The sequence below is a fragment of the Eulemur rufifrons genome, chromosome 9 (genome assembly GCF_041146395.1).
Source record: "Eulemur rufifrons isolate Redbay chromosome 9, OSU_ERuf_1, whole genome shotgun sequence".
NCBI lineage: Eukaryota > Metazoa > Chordata > Mammalia > Primates > Lemuridae > Eulemur > Eulemur rufifrons.
In genome coordinates, this window is record NC_090991.1 from 34,391,259 (window position 1) to 34,410,295 (window position 19,037).

Below are 19,037 nucleotides of genomic sequence, written 5' to 3' on the forward strand. Positions count from 1 at the left end.
GGTCCCAAGTTTTTCTTTCTTCTCCCAATATTTTATTTTTTAAAAGTGCCTTCATATTGCATCTTTATTGGAGAAAACCTCATTTATCCAGTAAGGATAAACTGAGTAACACAGATAACTGCAGGCAGGCATGAATGACTTGCGCAGGTCGTCTACAAGTTCATGGAAGAGCTGGGCCTGGAATGCAGGCTGTCTCCTGGCCTCACCGGCTAGTCTTTCTATAGCTGTGAGACAAATGACAGCCTCTGCTAATTCAAACCTCTTCCTTATAAAATATTTACGTCAAACTAGCAGGCCCTAATGGGCCAGTACATGACACTTGTTCTTTCAGTCTCTGCTTCTCTGTAGAGGCTTCAGGTTATGAAAGACTCAGCTGTGAGTGTCAAGGAAATGGATTTCAGTGTTAAATGGCTAAATTGGGGGAAAGAAAACAATGGAATTTGAGGAATCAAACAATAGTGAACGTTTTATTTCCTCAAATTCCTTACTAGTTTTCTCCCCCTCCTATACTCATCACCACGTCCCTGTAGCCTCAGTGGTGGGCAAGGGAATCATCTACTGAACACCTACCCTGTGCCACTCCACACCCACCTCGTTTAATCCTCACAACCACCCTAAAAGGTAAGTAGGTAGCCTTAACTTCACAGGTGATGGATCAAAGCAATTTGTCAGGGGCCACCAGCTTAAGCAGAGCCAAGGCTAAAGCCTAGGTCTATTAACCCCAGAGCACATGCTTTCCAGTATCGCTGCTTTGCACGGTCAAGAGCGGCAGGACATACTGTGTGTAGACATTTCTTTCTACACGTGTGGTTAGCCAAGAGGAAAAAAGCCTCTGCCCAGAAAGTAAGAATCTCCTAAAGCAAGTGGGAGAGGTGGTGATGAGGAAAGAGGCCAGAGGAGTTTAAGGTTTTCACTGTTTACGGCCTAAATGCTAAATTCCTAAGCAGCGCTGGTTTAGTACTGGAAAACTGCAAATCCAATGGCTTCTGCTTACCGAGACCCTTCTGGCAGGAAATATATAATCTGGGCTCATCTCTGTCTACCTCTGCCTGACCTTGTAGGACATACTCATGCCCCACAGCTTTGGAATAGGTGTTTCTTTGGGAGTCACTGAGACCAAGGTGGCATTCCTCTCATCCACAGAACCATAGCCTCAAAGATGGACCTCTCCATTTCCAATTGGTGTAAAACTTGTCAGCAGTAGTCCTGCTCCCCTGTCCCTCACTGTATGATGCAAATTTTCAGTTTCCAAACAATTCACTGAGCGCTTTTCTTTGCCCTAACAGTCCCAGGCCCCAGTGAGGTGTGGTTGACAAGATGATCCAGTTCCTCCTTTACATAAGACCCCCCACACCCACAGGCACTTCCTCCTTCTGCCAAAACAAACTTTATTGCACCAAAAAGAAAAAAAAACAAAACTTCATTTATGTACAGTCATATATAAAGACATCTCTTTGACTCCTGTGCATATATTTCCTCAACTCAAGATTAGGGCGTAGAAGTCAGGCCGCTATGCCAGACATGCTCTGCCCCATGGCAGGGCCAAGGAGAGGATTGTCACTTGAAAGTGGGAACACTTAAATGGATGACAGACAACACCGGACCCACAGACCAAGGGCATTCTTCTACGCCCTGGACTAGCTCCAGGAATGGAAGAGGGAAATTGGAAGCAGGGTCCCTTTTTGAGTCCCCACATGAAGAGACTCAGCCTTCAGGTATCCAAGATAAACTTCTGTTCCCCAAGCCCACCACTCCCTGTCCAGTTTCTTTGCTTCCTGCCCTCCCAAGTAGGACATTCTCCTTTGTGCCCAGGCACCCCTGCCCCACAGTTCCCGAGGAGTCCCATGATTCACAAGGCAGAGACCTGTGTAGCAGCGGGCAGGGCAAGTACACATTCTCCTCTCCCTTACACGTGGCTGGATACAGACTGAGGCCCCGCGTCACATGAATCACCAAAACCCCACTGGGAGCCATAACAAGAATCTGGAAGTACACGGAGAACACATCAAAGAGGGAAGGATGGACTCCCTTGATGCCCAGTATTACAGGGCCCCTACGGCACATTTTTCTGAGCCAACCAGCTAAAGGATCACTGCAGCTAAATACAGATAGAGAAGCAACACAGCCAGGCAAACACCCATCAGAGCCAGTGACAAAGAGCAGCTGTGCGAGACAGGGAGGAGAGAAGGGAGCAGTCTCCAGAGTCCCAGCCCCAGTCCCCTTCTGCCATTGGCTACCCTTGCTCCCCAAAAATCCCTGGAGTTGAAGTGAGGAGGGCAACTACAGGCTGGGGTGAGAATACACAAGGACAGCCAAACAAAATAAGGACTAGCATCAGTCTTCCCCCTGTGCCCCACCCCCAAGAGAAATACCCTCACTGTGACTAGTATTTATGAAAATCTGTAAGAGACTATTCTATGTAGTGGCTCTAATCCCATACACACAGCAGCTGCCTGTGCTGGGAACTTTTCAAATCAGTGATTGCGGGAACAAACAATATTTTCAGTTTCTGATGGTGCCTGTGCAGGCTTTACCAATACCTTGGTTCAGTCCCAGTCACATTGACCTTCTGTCTTAAATCTAGAAAACGGGGAAGGAATGGGGGGGAGGGGAGAAAGGTGCTCAGGTGCTAGGTAAAGCTTACTGATCAGCAGCCTAGACTCCACCACTGTTCCTTCTCTTTGGTCTGTCTAGAACAGTGACTATAAATTAGGAAAAACAAAATTATGCTGGCCTGGGAGAAATAATAGGGGAGGGGACGCAGGGAGAAAAAGGCCATTGGGAAGCCCTGCTTCAAGACTGAAGACAGATAGACAGACAACCACCCAGACTGCTTAAGTGTCACAAACAGCCCCCCACCCCCAGCTCCCTTCCAGATATCCCCATAAACCATTTGGGCACACTCCCTCTTGGAATTGCAATTTCTGTCTTCCACCTATCCCTAAGGAGCTGACCCTGTGGAGAGGTGTGTTGGTTGTTTTGTTTTTGCCAGAGGCCCTTGCCCTAGGTGCACCTGTAAAGGTACCTTGGCCCCTGATATGGGATGAACAAAGCCCCAAATGCTCCACTGCCAAGGAGGTCAGATCGGGAACAGCCCCCATTCCCACACCCCGGGATCCGAGCTTGCTTGGTTCTTGCCATCTTGCAGGATGACGTCAAGTTTGGAGGGAGATACACAGCACCTCTCCATTCCTGGGGTGAGGGCAAGGGACTCTGCTGGGACTCTCAAGTCAGGGGAAGGGGTGAAGGGAGCAGGGTCTAAACCCTCAGGCTCCCATGCAGGTCTGTCTCTGTCCCAGATGAGCTGCTATCAGAGTCCATTTCGGCGTTCTCATTATGGAGCCTCTCCAGCACTTTCTGACGAATCAGTCCCAGGCGCATCAAGAGGGACTGGTAGTCAAAGTGGCCCCGCTTCTCTCCAAAAGGGTCCTGTGGGGAAAAGGAGACAAGGGGGATGGAAGATTCAAGCCTGAGTGGCTCACCCCAGAGAAAGCAGCTTTGGGTCCATGTGAAATGCAAGCTCAACTTCTGAGCCACGGGAACAGAGGAAGGCACAGCATAGCACAAGTAGTCCCAAACAGCAGACAACAAAATCTTTGTTTAGGATTATCACGGCACCCTTACTGCCCCAAATAGGTCTAGCTTGGGCTGACATTAAAATGTGTCTGTATTCCACAAAAGCAAGCCAAAACGCGGAAAGGGACGTGGTAAGGGTGAGATAGTTAAGGAAGAGAAAAATTAAAGACCAGGATTGTAATCATTAAGCATGCCTTTTTTTTTTTTTTTTTTGAGACAGAGTCTCACTTTGTTGCCCAGGCTAGAGTGAGTGCCGTGGCATAAGCTTAGCTCACAGCAACCTCAGACTCCTCGGCTTAAGCGATCCTACTGCCGCAGCCTCCCGAGTAGCTGGGACTACAGGCATGCGCCACCATGCCCGGCTAATTTTTTCTATATAGATTTTTAGTTGTCCATATAATTTCTTTCTATTTTTAGTAGAGACGGGGTCTCGCTCTTGCTCAGGCTGGTCTCGAACTCCTGACCTCGAGCGATCCACCCGCCTCGGCCTCCCAAAGTGCTAGGATTACAGGCGTGAGCCACCGCGCCCAGCCTTTTTTTTTTTTTTTTAAAAGATGAGGTCTTGTTATGTTGCTCAGGCTGGTCTTGAACTACCCAGCTCAAGTGATCCTCCTGCCTCAGCCTCCCAAGTAGCTGAGATTACAGGTATATGCCAACACGCATGGCTTGTGCTTGTGTTTTTATTTTTTATTTATTTATTTTTTGTTTTATTTTTTTTAGAGATGAGATCTCACTCTGTTGCCTAGGCTGGACTGCAGTGGCGTGATCATAGCTCACTGCAACCTCAAACTCCTGGGCTTAAGGGATCCTCCCTCCTAAGTCTCCTAAGTAGCTGGTACTACAGGCATGCACCAGCACATCCGGCTAATTTTTTAATTTTCTGTAGACATAGGGTCTCAGTATGTTGCCCAGGCTGGTCTTGAACTCCTGGCCTTAAGCAATTCTACCTCTTTGGCCTCCCAAAGTGCTGGGGTTACAGGCATGAGCCACTGCACCTAGCCCCTGGTACCTGAATTTTTAATTAGTCTCATAAAAAACTACAGAAGAGGAAAATCGTACTCCATTCCCCATATTCAACAACTGTAATTTGCTTTTCTCAGTTCAGATGCAGGTCTAGAACTCAGAGTTCTGACTTCCAGATGAGCACCTGTACTCTTTCCCAGGGACTGATCGCTACATTCCTGTCCAGGTTTCTGGGCTTTGCTCCAGGGTCACCTAGCCTTGATCTTAGTCCTTGTCGTTCTAGATCAAAGATCTCTAAGCATTTCATAGAAAGGTTTAACTGTCCTCAAAGCCTCAGAAAAAGGCCGGGCGCAGTGGCTCACGCCTGTAATCCTAGCACGCTCAGAGGCCGAGGCGGGCGGATCGTTTGAGCTCAGGAATTCGAGACCAGCCTGTGCAAGAGCAAGACCCCATCTCTACTAAAAAAAAAGAAAAAAAGAAAGAAAGAAAAATTAGCTGGACAACTTAAAATATATAGAAAAAAATCAGCCAGGCATGGTGGCGCATGCCTGTAGTCCCAGCTACTTGGGAGGCTGAGGCAGGAGGATCGCCTGAGCCCAGGAGTTTGAGGTTGCTGTGAGCTAGGCTGACGCCTCGGCACTCTAGCCCGGGCAACAGAGTGAGACTCTGTCTCAAAAAAAAAAAAAAAAAAAAAAAAAAAAAAAGTCTCAGAAACAACTATGGTTGGGATGGAAGGTATAAAACAAAGTAGAATTTGAAATGCTATATAGGGACTTCAGCAGCAAAGTAGTGTGGCTAGGGCTCAAACAAGTGGAGACTGCTTTCCTTGGCAGTCCCAAACAGGCATACAATTTTCTGTCTCACCTTGTGTTTGCTTCTGTCACAAAAACCCCATCCACACTTCTGTCCACACATTACCCTCATGAGCAGGGTGCCAGGGGGTGCTTGTCACAATCACTAAGACTACAGCCCACAGTTTTCACTTGTGAGGTTATAGCCCCTGAAAGCTGAGGTTACTCTGGAGCTGTCAATTTTCCAAATCTTCCTTCTCTCATCCTTGGTTCCATTTCTCCTCCCCCCTCCCTCTGTCATGCTACCCCTCCTTCCCATCCCTCATCACAAGGTATGTTTTTTTCATGGACAGAACACTGGTAATATGCTGCTGGACACCACAATGAGAATCCCTGATGGGGAACAAACTTGGGCATATACCATCCATGTACTTCAAAAAAGGTTTAGGAAACAACTTAACCCCGAGCCTGCCTTGCTCTTGAAGCTTAAATAAAAGGAGGATAGGGAAGCTACCATTTGTAAGCAGCACTGGAGGAAAGAAGTCATCTACTCCTACTGTTGGTGGGTGGGTGGGAACAAACAGCCCAAGAGCTGGAGAAAGACTCAATTATCCAAGTCACCCCATTTGTTAGCAAGACCACCAGTAAGTGACCCAAAGATACAAGAACTGATCCTCCAGGACAGGAGAATTCTTACCCTCTTACCAACCAGGTTGTTAACATTTAAATCTACAATTTGGTCAATGAGAACCTCTTTCTTAAAATGAGCGTAAATTCTGCATTCTTGTTAGAAGCAAAAGCTCGTTTTCCCCGTAGAGACAAAGAATGAACAACTGGTTATCATCTTTGGAATAGGAATCTTTCAACATAGGCACAGTATACATCCATCGTTTCTCTATTCTAAGCCCCGTGTTCTGTTGGCACCCTTAGGGGTAAGGACAGAATTCCAATAGGTGACTCTTACAATCCCTAAGATTCTGGAAGGGCTAAATGTTCCTGGCTTGAAAGACAACTGACCAAGACGGAAAGAAGTTCCAGCCTAGAAAGCAGGACAATTCAGATAGAATTGAGTACCTGCTGAGTACCCACTTTACGCCAGGAACTTAGAACCAACTCCATATGACTTTAGGCAAGTCAGTCTCCTCTTTGGGCCTCAGTTCCTCATATGACTCAGATTCCTTTTAGCTGTGAAATTCTATGAGAGATGTGGATGTCACCCTTGGGGTATTTTACAGGGTCTGCTGTAGGGCTTCTGGAATTAATAGCAAGGGCTGCATTACCTGCATAGTCTGGCCTTGAAGGTGCAGACGATCTTTACAGGCCACCTCATAGAAGTCATAATACTCCAGGAAGGACTTCTCCATCACTCCTCTGGAAAACAAGCAGAAATGTAAGTTAGAAACCTGGAAGAACAGGTCACCCTTCACTACCTAACCTTAATGCAAAATTAAACAGCTAGAGTTCCTAAATCCACAAAAAACTTTAAATGGAAAATAGAAAAAGGAACAGCTAGCTGACTCAGCCGACTGGCCATGGTTGACTTCTCTTGTATCTTGGGAATCATAAAACAAGATTGACTATAATACTCATCATTTGGATCCCAATTTCTGTTTATGCATTGCTCAACTTCAACTGCCTTTTTTTTTTTTTTTTTTTTTGAGATAGGGTCTTTCTCTGTTGTTGTTCCCACTAGAGTGCAGTGGTGTCATCATAGCTCACTGCAACCTCCAACTCCTGGGCTCAAGTGATCTGAGTCTCCAGTAGCTGGGACTACAGGTGCCACGCCCAGCTAATTTTTCTAATTTTTGTAGAGAAGGGGTCTCATTCTGTTGCTGGTCTCGAACTCCTGGTCTCAAGTGATCCTCCCACCTCAGCCTCCCAAAGTGCTAGGATTACAGGCATGAGCCACTGTATCCAGCCTCAACCTTAATTGTTTTTCACAGGCCATCCTTAATCCCAAACCTTACTCAAAATTGTAGAAGTTTGTTTAATTAACTCTGGCTTTGTTCATCCAGTTTTAGCACTTAGAAGTAAACGTGAACACTGAGAAATAGGCTTATTATAAAGTGCTCTATACCATATTTGGCTGTGGAACAGTTAGTATGTCCAACCCTTCACAAAACTGGGAATTCCCTGAGGGCATAGACTACCTCTCCCAACAGGCTCTGTTCTCTGCAAGAACAAGGAAGCTCTCTCAACTTCCTCTTGGACTTCCTCAGCCACTTGCTCTTTCAAAGCATGAGCCACATTTTTCCTCCTTCTCCCTCTCCCTCTGGTCCCCAACGTGGGACTTTGCCCAAAAGGCCCTCAAAGGTGCAAACCAACTAAATCTCCAAAAGGAACGAGTACAAAGCAAGCCCTCTTGACACATACCGTAAGGGTTCAGGACAGGGACACTTTCCTTCCATCATGTCACAGACTGCGACTCTGATGGTCTCGTGCCGGATACATTCATTGTAGTTTTTGCTGTCTCCTGGATGTCTCTCCTGTAATGTGAGAGATGCCAGATCATACAAGTAGAAAATTTACACAAAGAGAAAGCCAATGAGAAGAGACTTCAGGATCAGTATGGGGAATGTGACCCAAACACATGAACTAAGGATACCTTCTGCACTATACTGCAGATTCATGAAGAACTACACCACCTTTATTTATTTTTAAAGATGGGGTCTTGCTATGTTGCCCAGGCTGGCCTCAAACTCCTAGTCTCAAACGATCCTCTCACCTCAGCCTCCTGAATAGCTGGGCACCACTGTGCCTGGCCCACACCTTTATTTTTGAGACCATTCACCACCCCCTCAACCCTCTCATACATACCAACACCTATCCTCTGTAACAGGTCATTAGACTTATAACCAGCAAACTAGATCCATCAAATTTCCCTGAATCCAAAATGAAAGGCCTATCAGGTAAAGATTAAGTAGGAAATAACCAAATATAACAATGATGGTGAGACAAAAAGGTATGAATGATGTTAGGAGTCTCAGTGTGGAAAACCTTTAGGCATCAACAAGTAAAGGATGCCTCCTGGTCAACTCCTTTACTTGTCTGTAGGGTTCCACCATCATTGAACCAACTATTATAAACCCATCAGAAGTAGAACTTAATAGTCTCCTTGAACTCTTCCTTTGCTCTTCTCTTACCACCAACTCCAGTCAGTTAGAGCCCCGGCCCCTGATAAAAACAGCCGATGACCAGGAAAGGGATATATACCTTCTGCCTACTGTCATGGTTCCCAAACCGCACCACAGCAAAATCACAGGGCACAGTGGGATATTTGAAACTTCTGAGGAAAACCACAATATCCAACACCCGTTGAACACCATGCAAACTACTAGCTTGAGGCAGGTAGCTCAGTTTTAATGTTAAATTGCATTCTTTTTGACAACATATTATCTTTGTGAAGCTATATTTTCAGCCATTCTTGTGAGAAAAACAAGTAGCATATGAAAATAGGGGAGATACAAACAATGGGTGGCAGGAAAAAAACGAAAATAGTGGAGAACAGGAAATGGGGGTAGTGAGGTCCAATCTAGTTCCAAGATTTTAAAAGTTGTACAGTGTCCAGCAGGTGTATACATCCTATAAAGTAATTATCGTTATTTAAGAAAGAAGTAATTGTTGGACATAACTGCTCAATAAGTAGAACATTTTTGTATTTCTCTTTGCCTAGAAAACTGTGAAAACACTAGAGGCACACTGTGGGTACTGTCAACCAAGAATGTTTGTGGGAGTATTAAGAAAAGTCCCCTCTCTTTAAATTTCCAAAGAAGAAAAGACCTAAAAAAATCAGCTCTTCATTTAGCCAATGAGGTCCATTTCCATTCCTACTTCCTCCTAAAATCAGATACACTATTTGTTTAGAATGGATTTAAAGGGTATCTATTAACCTTTGTTCAGGTCCACAAAAGAATAACCAATCTTAGTGTTATCTGAAGTTGTTTATAAATCAATTAAGCTGTTTTAATTCACCTAAACGGAATAATTTTCTTTTGGGAATATCACTGGAACTTTTTCCTGTGCTCATGAGTAATTAAAAAAGGCACATTGGAACAATGGTAGAATTTAGGCTCCAGTGCAAATTTTGGGTCCTACTGTGTGTCTTTGTGAAAGTTAACTTCTCTGAGTCACCATTATCTAACTTGAAAATGGGAATAACAATATCTACCTCAGAGTCAGCATGAGGATTAAACAAGAAATTATACATAAATACGTGACTGTGTCCAGCACATAGCATACTCATAGGATGCTGGAGAATACAGGCACACAGAAGAGCGCCCTGGCTGCGACAGCCCCCAAGCAGGCTCAGAATTAATTTCTAAATGACTCCACTGATTTCCACACTATAGATTAATCCAAGTCAAACACTGAACAGTGTTATTATTGTAACTCTTACAAATTAAAAATAAAAACTGATTATTAAGAAATCCTCATGTCAGACCTCTTTTCTTCTACAGTAATAAGGGTAATACATGGCACTGTGCCATGTCAAAAAAAAAAGGGGAAACAAAAGACTCTCAAGCACAAGCAGATTTCTCAGATCTCTTAAAACACTCACTATTCCACACCCCAGAATGGGCCCACCTGCCCTTACCTGTTCAAAGCCAGGCTCATTGTGATAGGGGTTCTCAGTCATCAGGGACTGGATAGAGATGAGCACGGAGGAGATGCTCTGGGCTGGGCTCCAGGCGGGGCCAGTCCACGTACTGCAAACACATCAGAGGGAAGGCAAGAAGGTGAGGCAGAGAAAGACCAGAGAACGAGTAACCCAGGGCTTGGTACCACCACTACAAGTGACTCACCATAAGTTTCTCTTTCACTATTAATACTCTGCAATTTCCCAGCCTCTGTCTTACTCTCATTCATCAGAAATCAGTCAATGGCTAATCCTCACACCAAGTGCGACAAACAAAAAGTAAGTAAGTAATGTAACTTCGAAGGGATTGTCTTTGAGCTAGACAAGAAACAGTAGCCAGGAAAGGTTACCATAATCCAAACAAAGAAATAAGGGAAGAAAAGAGCTCCAAAGGTTGTCTAAATGTTAACCTCTATGGACCTCAAAGAGCTTACTTATGGGTGGTGACAAAGTTAGTGAGGGGAGAGGGAAGTTGAGCAGAGGCACACAGGTGACTGAAGCCATCTGGTTAGAGGCTGTGTGGTGGGGTTGGTGATCAGGGATCACGTTCTGTATCAAGCCCCCAAGGAGTGTGAAATTCTCTGAAGATGATACAACTCTGCCAAAGGACAGAAGGATAATAAGGGGCACTTCCACACTGTGAAGGGTCTGAAAATAATATATGGAAACGTCTCAAAGATGGTAAGAAATACCAAAATGGCTCTTCTCTTTGATAAACCTGATCAGTTATTACAGGGAGAGGGCAGCTTAGATGTTAATGACATTTATTTTTAGCTCAATTAATTGGAGAGATGGCACCAGAGCTGGAAGCTGAATACACCCTGAGCCAGGACTGGCTTATTCAAGTTAATTGGCCACTTCCCTTTCCCTACTGTACTTGAGGAAAGCCCCAGTCAGTGATGCGTAACAGTAACTCCATCAGGGCTGCCCTTCCGTGCCTCTCAACCGCTCTCTCTCGGCTTTGCTCCCCCAGGAGCTCTACACCACCTGTTCTCTAAGGCTTTACAACAGGGTCAACTCTTCTTGTTTCTTTTGTCAGTGAGTCAGCCCAATAGTGTTTTCTAGGTAGAGAGGGGAGAAATGAGGCTGATAAAGCTAATACAGTCAACTAAGAACATGTGAGAATTTTCTACTCTTGTCATTCTTCGTGGCAAATTTTCAATTTCAGGGTAGCTTCTCCTTTTCCACCCAACACACTTCTGCTACTTTTACCCCACCATCTGACTTTCCCCGTTTCTACTGTGAGCACGTCTGCTCAAAAGAGTTTTATATTGGCCTAATGAGGGAGAACCTACTACAAACACACTTTCATGAAGAAATTTCATACAGAAGCAATGACTAAATGTCCTTACCACCATGGGTTTTATCCTACCAGCACAGACAATTAAGTATCCTAACGAGATGAAGGACTTCCTTAAGGACAATCTCCTTTAAAGGACTTCGTCACTGCCGAAATCACAGCAGAACATATCCCTGGATCTGAGAGAATTCTAGAAAAATGAATCATGTCCCTAGTGTGTTTCAGCGCCTTTCCCTCACACAAACCTGGAAACGTGCTGAACAGGAAGAAAACACGATCACCAGTTTGGGCAACTTTCTCAATTTCAACTGCACTTGTTCTCTGCCCCAGGGAAATTCACACCACAATAAAAAGACCGATCCAAAATATGCTAGAAGATATTTGCATGATGAATCTTTAACCCCCAAAGGCAACTAAAACAGAATGAATGGGAACTCTGTGAAGCAAAATCTCAGGAGCACCCAGAAAGATGATGTACTCGAAACTTCTATGTTTCATATCTGATGATTTCCAACCTCAGACATTTGTCATTCAAAGTGTTAAAATATCATAATCATCATCACCACCACCGCCTCCAAAGCCACTCCTCGAGAGACTCGGAAATAAGACACCCACAATCTTGAATGGCACAGATCTGCTGCCTTTCTCAACCTGTTCAGGAGAGAACGGGCCCCAATGCCCTAAGGGAGTGCTTCTCAAACTGGAGTGTGCACCACAATCACCTGGAGGGCTTGTACAACACCAGATTACTCACCCCAACCCAAGTTTCTGACACAGTAGGTCTAGGGTGGGGCCAAAGAATCTGTATAGCTACAAGTTACCAGATACTACTTCTCAGGGACCACACTTTTGAGAACCACTTCACAAGGCATCCACTGTATATCAATAAATTAACTTCTCTCCTTTGCATTTAGAATATCAGTCATGTACCACCTGGGGAGAACTGAGAAGAGTCACTCAATCATTTTCTGCGTTCTATGGTTTACATGAGGAACCCTGGTTGATAAAGGCTGGCCTAGAGTAATTATTTGCTAACAAGCAACTTGGCTACTTAGAAGTCTCCTCTTACCCTAGAATACTCAAGCAGACTTTCCCATTGCGGTAGAAGTTGGGGTTAAACCTCACTGTGTTATTGCCCGTTGTCATCAGTTTGACCCGAGGTGGGTGGATGGGATAGTCGGGCGGACACCGAAACACGAACAGGAAGAAACCCCCTTCATAAGGAGTGTCAAATGGGCCTGTGATCAATGCATGAATCTGCAAAATAAAACCCCATCTCAAAATTGTGAGGTGATGACCCACCCCAATCCCTCCTGGCTTCCACCTGCTACCCACACCAGAAGCACGGCCCAAAGTCTGGTATACATGTTCTGTGTCCTCACCATGCAGAATGAACATCCTGTACTCACTCATACCAATAGACAGGTTTGGAATTTTAAGAAATCCCATTACAGTGGAGTGACATCTTACTCAGGGCTTACTTCTAAGTTAGAGCCCAAGGTGAAAACTGCATCTAGTCAAAATCATCCTTGAGTATACCTTAAAAACTCCTGTAAAGCACGGCTTTGGTATGGACCTCCCTGGTCATAGTTATGTATAACATATGGATAAAACACCAATGTGCAAAATATAACATGCATCAGTAAAATATAATCCTAGCCTTTTTTTTTTTCTTTTTTTAAGACAGGGTCTCACTCTGATACCCAGGCTAGAGTGCAGTGGCATCACTGTGGCTCATGACAACCTCAAACTCTTGGGCTCAAGCAGTCCTCCCACCTCAGCCTCCCAAGTAGCTGGGACTACACGCATGTGTCACCACGGCTGGCTAATTTTTTTGTTTTGTAGAGATGGGAGTCTCACTATGTTGCTCAGGTTGATCTCAAACTCCTGGCTTCCAGTGGCTTCCAGCAATTCTACCTCTTTGGCCTCCCAAAGTGTTAGGATTACAGGTGTGAGCCACTGCACCCGGCCTGTAGCATTTTAAAGACATCAGCACAGATTTTTACTGAGTATGTACGTTTGGATTTGTTAAACATGCATATGGTGCAACTCTACCCTACATTTATGTGGCACAAAGGGGAGGTAAGATCAAAGGAAAAGAGGAAAGGGATTGGGGGCCACAGCACCAGTAACAGTGTAGAGCTGAGAGTAGTGACGGATGCCTAGGGTATCTGCTTGCTTCCTCTGCAGAGGACCAAACCTACTGTGGAGGAGGTGGCTCAGGCAGCACAACCTGATTGAAAATGGGGAAGACTCAAGGTCTGCTCAGAGCCATCCCCAGAACTTTCCCCAATACTGTTGGCTACCCAAAAAAATAAAATAAAATAAAATAAAAATCAGCTGTACTGAAAACAAAACACTAAATTCTCTTTCTCTACAAGCCATAATTATTGAATAAGATTTCCCTTCCTGAAAACCTAAACTGACTCAGTTATCCTTCTTCTACAAAGGTTCCTGAGCATTTAGGTATGCTCAACATTTGAACAGCAAGAGGAAAAGGGACATGGCACTCCAATGCCTCAGTCTTCAGTCCTTACCTTGCTCTGGCAAGGTCCTAGATTATATTAATGTTTTACCCCTCAACTATCTGGAATAGCAAACTCAACTAGTCTCAACATGGCATCAATTCTGGGACTCCAGGGACTACTGCATTAACACTGGTACTTTACTGAGGACAAAATGTCCTAGGGAAAACATTTCCAACCACATACAAAGAAAAAAAAAAATAATCAATCTGAAGGGAAGCCTACTCAAAACAAAAAAACATGTATCGACAATACAAAATCTCAATTTTTACTTGTAAGAAGTTTGAAACTGTGAGTTTTCACTTAAACCATATCAGATTTAGGAAATCTGGTTTCTTCCCAACATCAGTTTAAGTGCAAGTTGACTTCAGAGGGTAGAGCACTCAGTGACAGAGAAGCCTAGGCCCTTACACCAGAGAAACTTGACCTTATGTACTAAGCTTTCTGTGTGGAGGACAAGGGAGGAAGAATCTTTGGGGTGGAAGGGGTATTCAAAAGCAACTAGTAAGAATAGGCGCTTGACCAAGGTTCTTTAACCACAAACACTTCAGTCAAGCTGGCCCTATCCCCAACCTTCCCTTTACCTGCATTATAGTACATAATTAAGGTCAAGACTATTGAGATGGGGCAAGAACTGGGTAGTATAATGGATAGGGTGATCATATAGTTTATCATCCAAACTGGAGCACATCTGAGAGTGAAAGAGCGCCCACCCTATAGTTAAGCTGGGACAACAGGCATGAACTGGGATTTTTCCAAGACAATCAGTATCCACGTGCACCCTAAAAAAAGACACCTGTTCAAAGCTATGCTGTATCTATGTGACCCTGGGCAAGCCACTTACTCTCCTGGAGTCTTGATTTCTTCATCTATGTAATCAGAAAGGCAAGTTGAATAATCTCTTTTAGGCCCTTCCAACTTTATAGCCCCAATTTCCCAAAAAACCCCAACCCCCCATCAAGTTACATACCTTAGTCATGTCAACAGTATCAGGTACAACGAACATTCCTGGAGGAGGCTCCTTATAAATGGACATGATATCCCTGTATAACACCAAAAGGAGGTGGGGGAAAGAGTGAGGGAGAGGGGAACAAGGGGAATCCCTTGAGCAGGACAGTTGTCATCACCTCAATGAGATTGGGTTGGAGAAAGTGGTGCTTGGTACCACAAGTGTTTGCACTATCTTGTTGGCTGAGAAATCTCAGCTGAGTACTTGTCAGGCAGGCAGAGAGCAAATTATTATCAAAGGGGCATTGTTTCCTCAGGGGGAGGGTAGGAAGAGGAAAAAAAAATCAGAGATCCCAATGGCATCAGATGTCACCGTGGAAAAGCCACATCCCACTTACTCTCACTTCCTCCCACACAGCAATTCATTCACTCCCCACCTCCGAGATTCCCAGGTACTACAGCTGAATGCTAAATGAAGATTTTTCAGTAACTAGAAAGGCATAATCAACTCTACTATAAAACTAATTCACGAAACCATACAGTGGACCCTTGTTAGCAAGGGATTTATGAAACAAGTGAGCCAGCAGCAGGGAGCACGACCATGATGGTGGTGATCTTCATGCACAGGAGACTAAGGGTAGAGATCTCTTCAGGCTGGGGAGACCAGGACCCTCAGAAATTGCTAAGAATCTCTCATCTGGATGATGACATGTGGTGACTTTCACAAGAGATGAGAGGATTTCTGGGTCATATCTCACCAACTGGAATGACTCAGTTGAGAGCAAGGAGCTAAAGATGAACATTTTAGGTTGGGAAAAAGTCTAGGGACTTGCTAGGGCAGGTAGGGACATAAAAAGGGCAAATACATGACAAAGCAAAGTAGTACTGGCCATACGCAAAGCTATGTCAGGATTAGATGACTGGAAAGGCTGAAGGAGGACGAGTTGAATGCTGAGTTTTAAGTTTGAGGTGGCAATCGCTACAGAGTTAGCGTCCCGTGTCAAGCACTGTGCCAGGTACTTTACACACATTGTATTGCTTAATTTTTATTAAAAACTTGAAAACTAGGTAGAGACACATCTGAAGGGACTTGGAAGGGGAGAATAACGAGATGAGGATGTTTGTGATGGGGGCATGGGGAAAAGGCTGGTCAGTAGGAAACTGGTTTCTGGAATGAAAGCAGCTACACAGTATTCTCCTTTTGCTACGCAAGAGGTACTATGCTAAGCACTTTTGCAAAACATTATCTATTAGATGATATGATCTAAGATTAGTCACCCAAGAAATAAGTACAGAAAGGACTTAGGCCTTTGTTCCTATATTTGAATTAAGCGTATTTGCTTCAGAAAAGTAAACCAGATGACCCGGGGGGAGGGGGGAAATACAAGAAAGAAGGTCCTGAGTGGGATATCACAATCCAGAGTGGCACTGGAGGAGGGGGAGTGGGGAGCCTGAGTTTCTGGAACAGAAGTGAGAGTGGACAGTTTTGGGGTACTGGAAAAGGGGTTCAAGGGAAGATTCGGGTGAGGGGAGCGGTCTAGACTTGGGGAAAAGACTATGTGGAGGGGGTTTGAGAAAATAGGATAAAAACGCTGGCTGGAATCTGACGCAGGGCAAAGAAAGCTGAGAGTGTATGTGTTACAAACGGGACCAGAGAGGGGAGGAGGAGGGACCGACGGGTGGGGCCTGCGGGCAGCATCTAGCAAGGCTGAGGTGGGGAAGGGTGAAGAGGGGCGGCGCAGAGTGCAGGAGGGGGTGTTACTGAAGCGCGAAAGGGTCCGGTTTCGGGCGGGAGGTAGGGGGGAGGGTGTCCGGAATGGAGACGGAGGGCTCATGGGAGGTTGTCGAGGGGCGGGGTCAGATCTGGGCACGCGAGGAGGGGTTTGGTGCTTGTGGGGCTGGGGGCGGGGGGAGAAGGGACTTGAATCCCGACGCTCAGAGCTAGCCAGATTTGGGCCCTGGAGTTGGGCCGTGGGGAGCGAAGCGCGGCAGCTGGGGGGTGAGTTGTAGTAGGAAAGGGTAGGGGGCGGGGAAGGTCGAGCCCTGGAGCTTGGGGCTGGAGGAGGAAAAACCCCGGCTCACCGCTTGATCCGGAGTAGACACTGCGGCGCGGTGCGCTCGCCGTCCCAGTCGGAGCTGAGCGTGGGGTCCCAGTGGCTAAGCAGCGCGGCCCCGTGGGCAGCGGCCGAGGGCGGGAGCCCGGGCAGCGGAGCCAGGCCGCTCCCCGGCCCCCCGGCCCCGCCCGCTGCCGCCGCCGCCGCCCACACATCCGGCAGGAAAGGCGGCCCGAACCCGCCGCCGCTACCGCTAACGCCAACAACACCAGCAACGCCGCTCGCCCCGGGGCCTGCCGTCCCGGCGCCGGCCGTCGCCGTCGCAGGCTCCTCAGTCGGACTCTCCGCCATCGCTGCTTCGCTTCCGGGACTACTCGGCAGCACGTCCGCCGACCAGAGCGGCCGCTGCTCCCGCACCACCGAGAGCCGGGCCAGAGTGTCCCCACCCTCAGCTTCCACAGCCCAGGCGGCGCTGGCTCCGCCCACCCCCGCCCCGACCAGCGAGAGATGCTCTGCAAGAGCGTCCACCCACGGTCCTCCAGGGCGGGCGGGGTAGGAACTAGCCAGGCGCCAAGGTTCTGGGCCCGTATTGGTCCTGCGCTGTGCGGGAGGAGCTGAGAGCCCAATTCCATGGAATATTTTATTTTCTAGTGTTGAGAGGGTAGAAAAAAGTTGGAAGGAGGGGTGGAGGGCAGGCTACCGTTGCCCCCTGCCAACAGGACCCAGGGGAAAAGAAAGAAGGATGAGAACTTGCAAATGAAAAGCCGCCTGTTTTAGGGTATATTCAACGTATATTTATGAAGGGCCTACCAAATGCCAGACACTGTTGCTAGGCATTGCCATAGGGACAACGAAACAGAACTAGAGGAGCTTGGCAAAGTGAAGAAAATTCAGGCCTCCTGACTCGAAGCTCAGTACTTTTTCTTCCCACAAATTTGGAATATACAGAAATCAAGGGACTGGGAGTATAAATCCTGAGAGGATGCCTTAGGACTTTCCTGAGTTATGTAAAGTGAAAAATAATTCTATGGACTAAGAAGAACAGAGGCCTTCTCAAAAAAACTTTTTCTTTTCTCCTTAGCAAGAAAATAGGCTCATAATATTATCTGGAAACCATTGGGGCCAGATGTGTTTTAGAATTTAGAGTGACATCCCCAGCAGGACATGGGGCAGCGCCCAGTCACCAAACATACTGATATGTCTGCAGCAGAATGTATAAATATTCATACTAAGATGAACAGCTTCACTTTGGGTTTCATTTTGCCACCAAATTTGTTTTTTAAAAAAGAAGTCTGGTTTTTAGAGCTTTGTGAATTTCCAATAATAGACTGCGGACCTGAATGATAATGGCCAACATTATCATTCAATAGAGCTGTAAAAAGTTTGTTTTTTAGCTGACATTATTGTTTAATATGTGTCAGGTACTTTGTAGACTTTGTCTTTATTCCTTTCAACAACCCTGTGAAGTATTATTATTAGTCTGTTCTGACAGATGGAAAAACAGAGGCTTACAGAGGTGCAGTCACTTGCATGGGTCACACTGAGAGCAAGTGACAGAATTGGGGCTGGAAGTGAAATCTGTCTGGCTGACTCCAGGAAACAAGTCCTAACCACTATGTGATACTGTCAGTGCTTGGAACTCTCCCACACTTAATGTACTTTACCTGGTACTAATTATGGTCCTTTGGTATCTGTTGCCCCCACCCCCTGTAATGCAGACACACACACCCCCACAGACAGATTCATACCCTTAGGGCTCTAGACCATGTGTTATCTGTGAATACAGCACAGGGCTTGGCACAGCTTAGGTACTTAACATGAAGTGAAATGAATCAATACAATAGTTTGTACGGATTTCATGTTTTGTTGATATAGTGTTTTATCACTATAATAAAGATGCCAGAATCTCTATGAAAGGTTATGCAAGAAACAGTTGACAGTGGTTTCCTCTGGATGGTTTGGTTGACCACAAGATGGGCTAAAGGGAATATACTTTCTTGCACCTTTTGAATGTTGTGCTGTGCATCTGTTGTTTATTCAAACTATATGTTTTATTCATTTTTAAAGGATTCCAGAATTTTGTTTGGGCATTATTTACTTAGCTAGGTGGTCAAAGGTCAACTTGCTGGGTAACTACACATAAGGAAAAACACTACTCCCTAGCTCCTCCACGGCTACAGACTGCAGAGGCCCAAAGATGGCCCATGGGGTTAGAGAATTCCTCAGTGTTTTTCCTCCCCACTA

The 19,037-nt window shown here is 45.8% G+C and overlaps 1 protein-coding gene across 1 annotated transcript; it reads right to left on the bottom strand.

Moving 5' to 3' along the window:
• Positions 1 to 11: 11 nt before the first annotated feature.
• On the bottom strand, positions 12 to 17,231 carry UBE2Z (ubiquitin conjugating enzyme E2 Z). The gene is made up of 7 exons (XM_069482407.1): positions 16,822 to 17,231; positions 14,762 to 14,834; positions 12,336 to 12,523; positions 9,925 to 10,036; positions 7,704 to 7,816; positions 6,611 to 6,701; positions 12 to 3,429 (listed from the first exon to the last, which is right to left on the bottom strand). The coding sequence occupies exons 1-7, from the start codon at positions 17,142 to 17,144 to the stop codon at positions 3,259 to 3,261; spliced, it is 1,071 nt and encodes a 356-aa protein (XP_069338508.1). The 5' UTR covers positions 17,145 to 17,231; the 3' UTR covers positions 12 to 3,258.
• Between the last annotated feature and the right edge of the window lie 1,806 nt (positions 17,232 to 19,037).

Excerpts from the sequence above, each read along its gene's own strand:
- UBE2Z (XM_069482407.1), bottom strand. The coding sequence starts at position 17,144 with ATGGCGGAGAGTCCGACTGAGGAGCCTGCGACGGCGACGGCCGGCGCC. Across the intron at positions 14,835-16,821 it reads TGTCTACTCCGGATCAAGCG|GGATATCATGTCCATTTATA; the intron begins GTGAGCCGGGGT and ends GGTGTTATACAG. Across the intron at positions 6,702-7,703 it reads CCCTGTCCTGAACCCTTACG|AGGAGTGATGGAGAAGTCCT; the intron begins GTATGTGTCAAG and ends CTTGTTTTCCAG.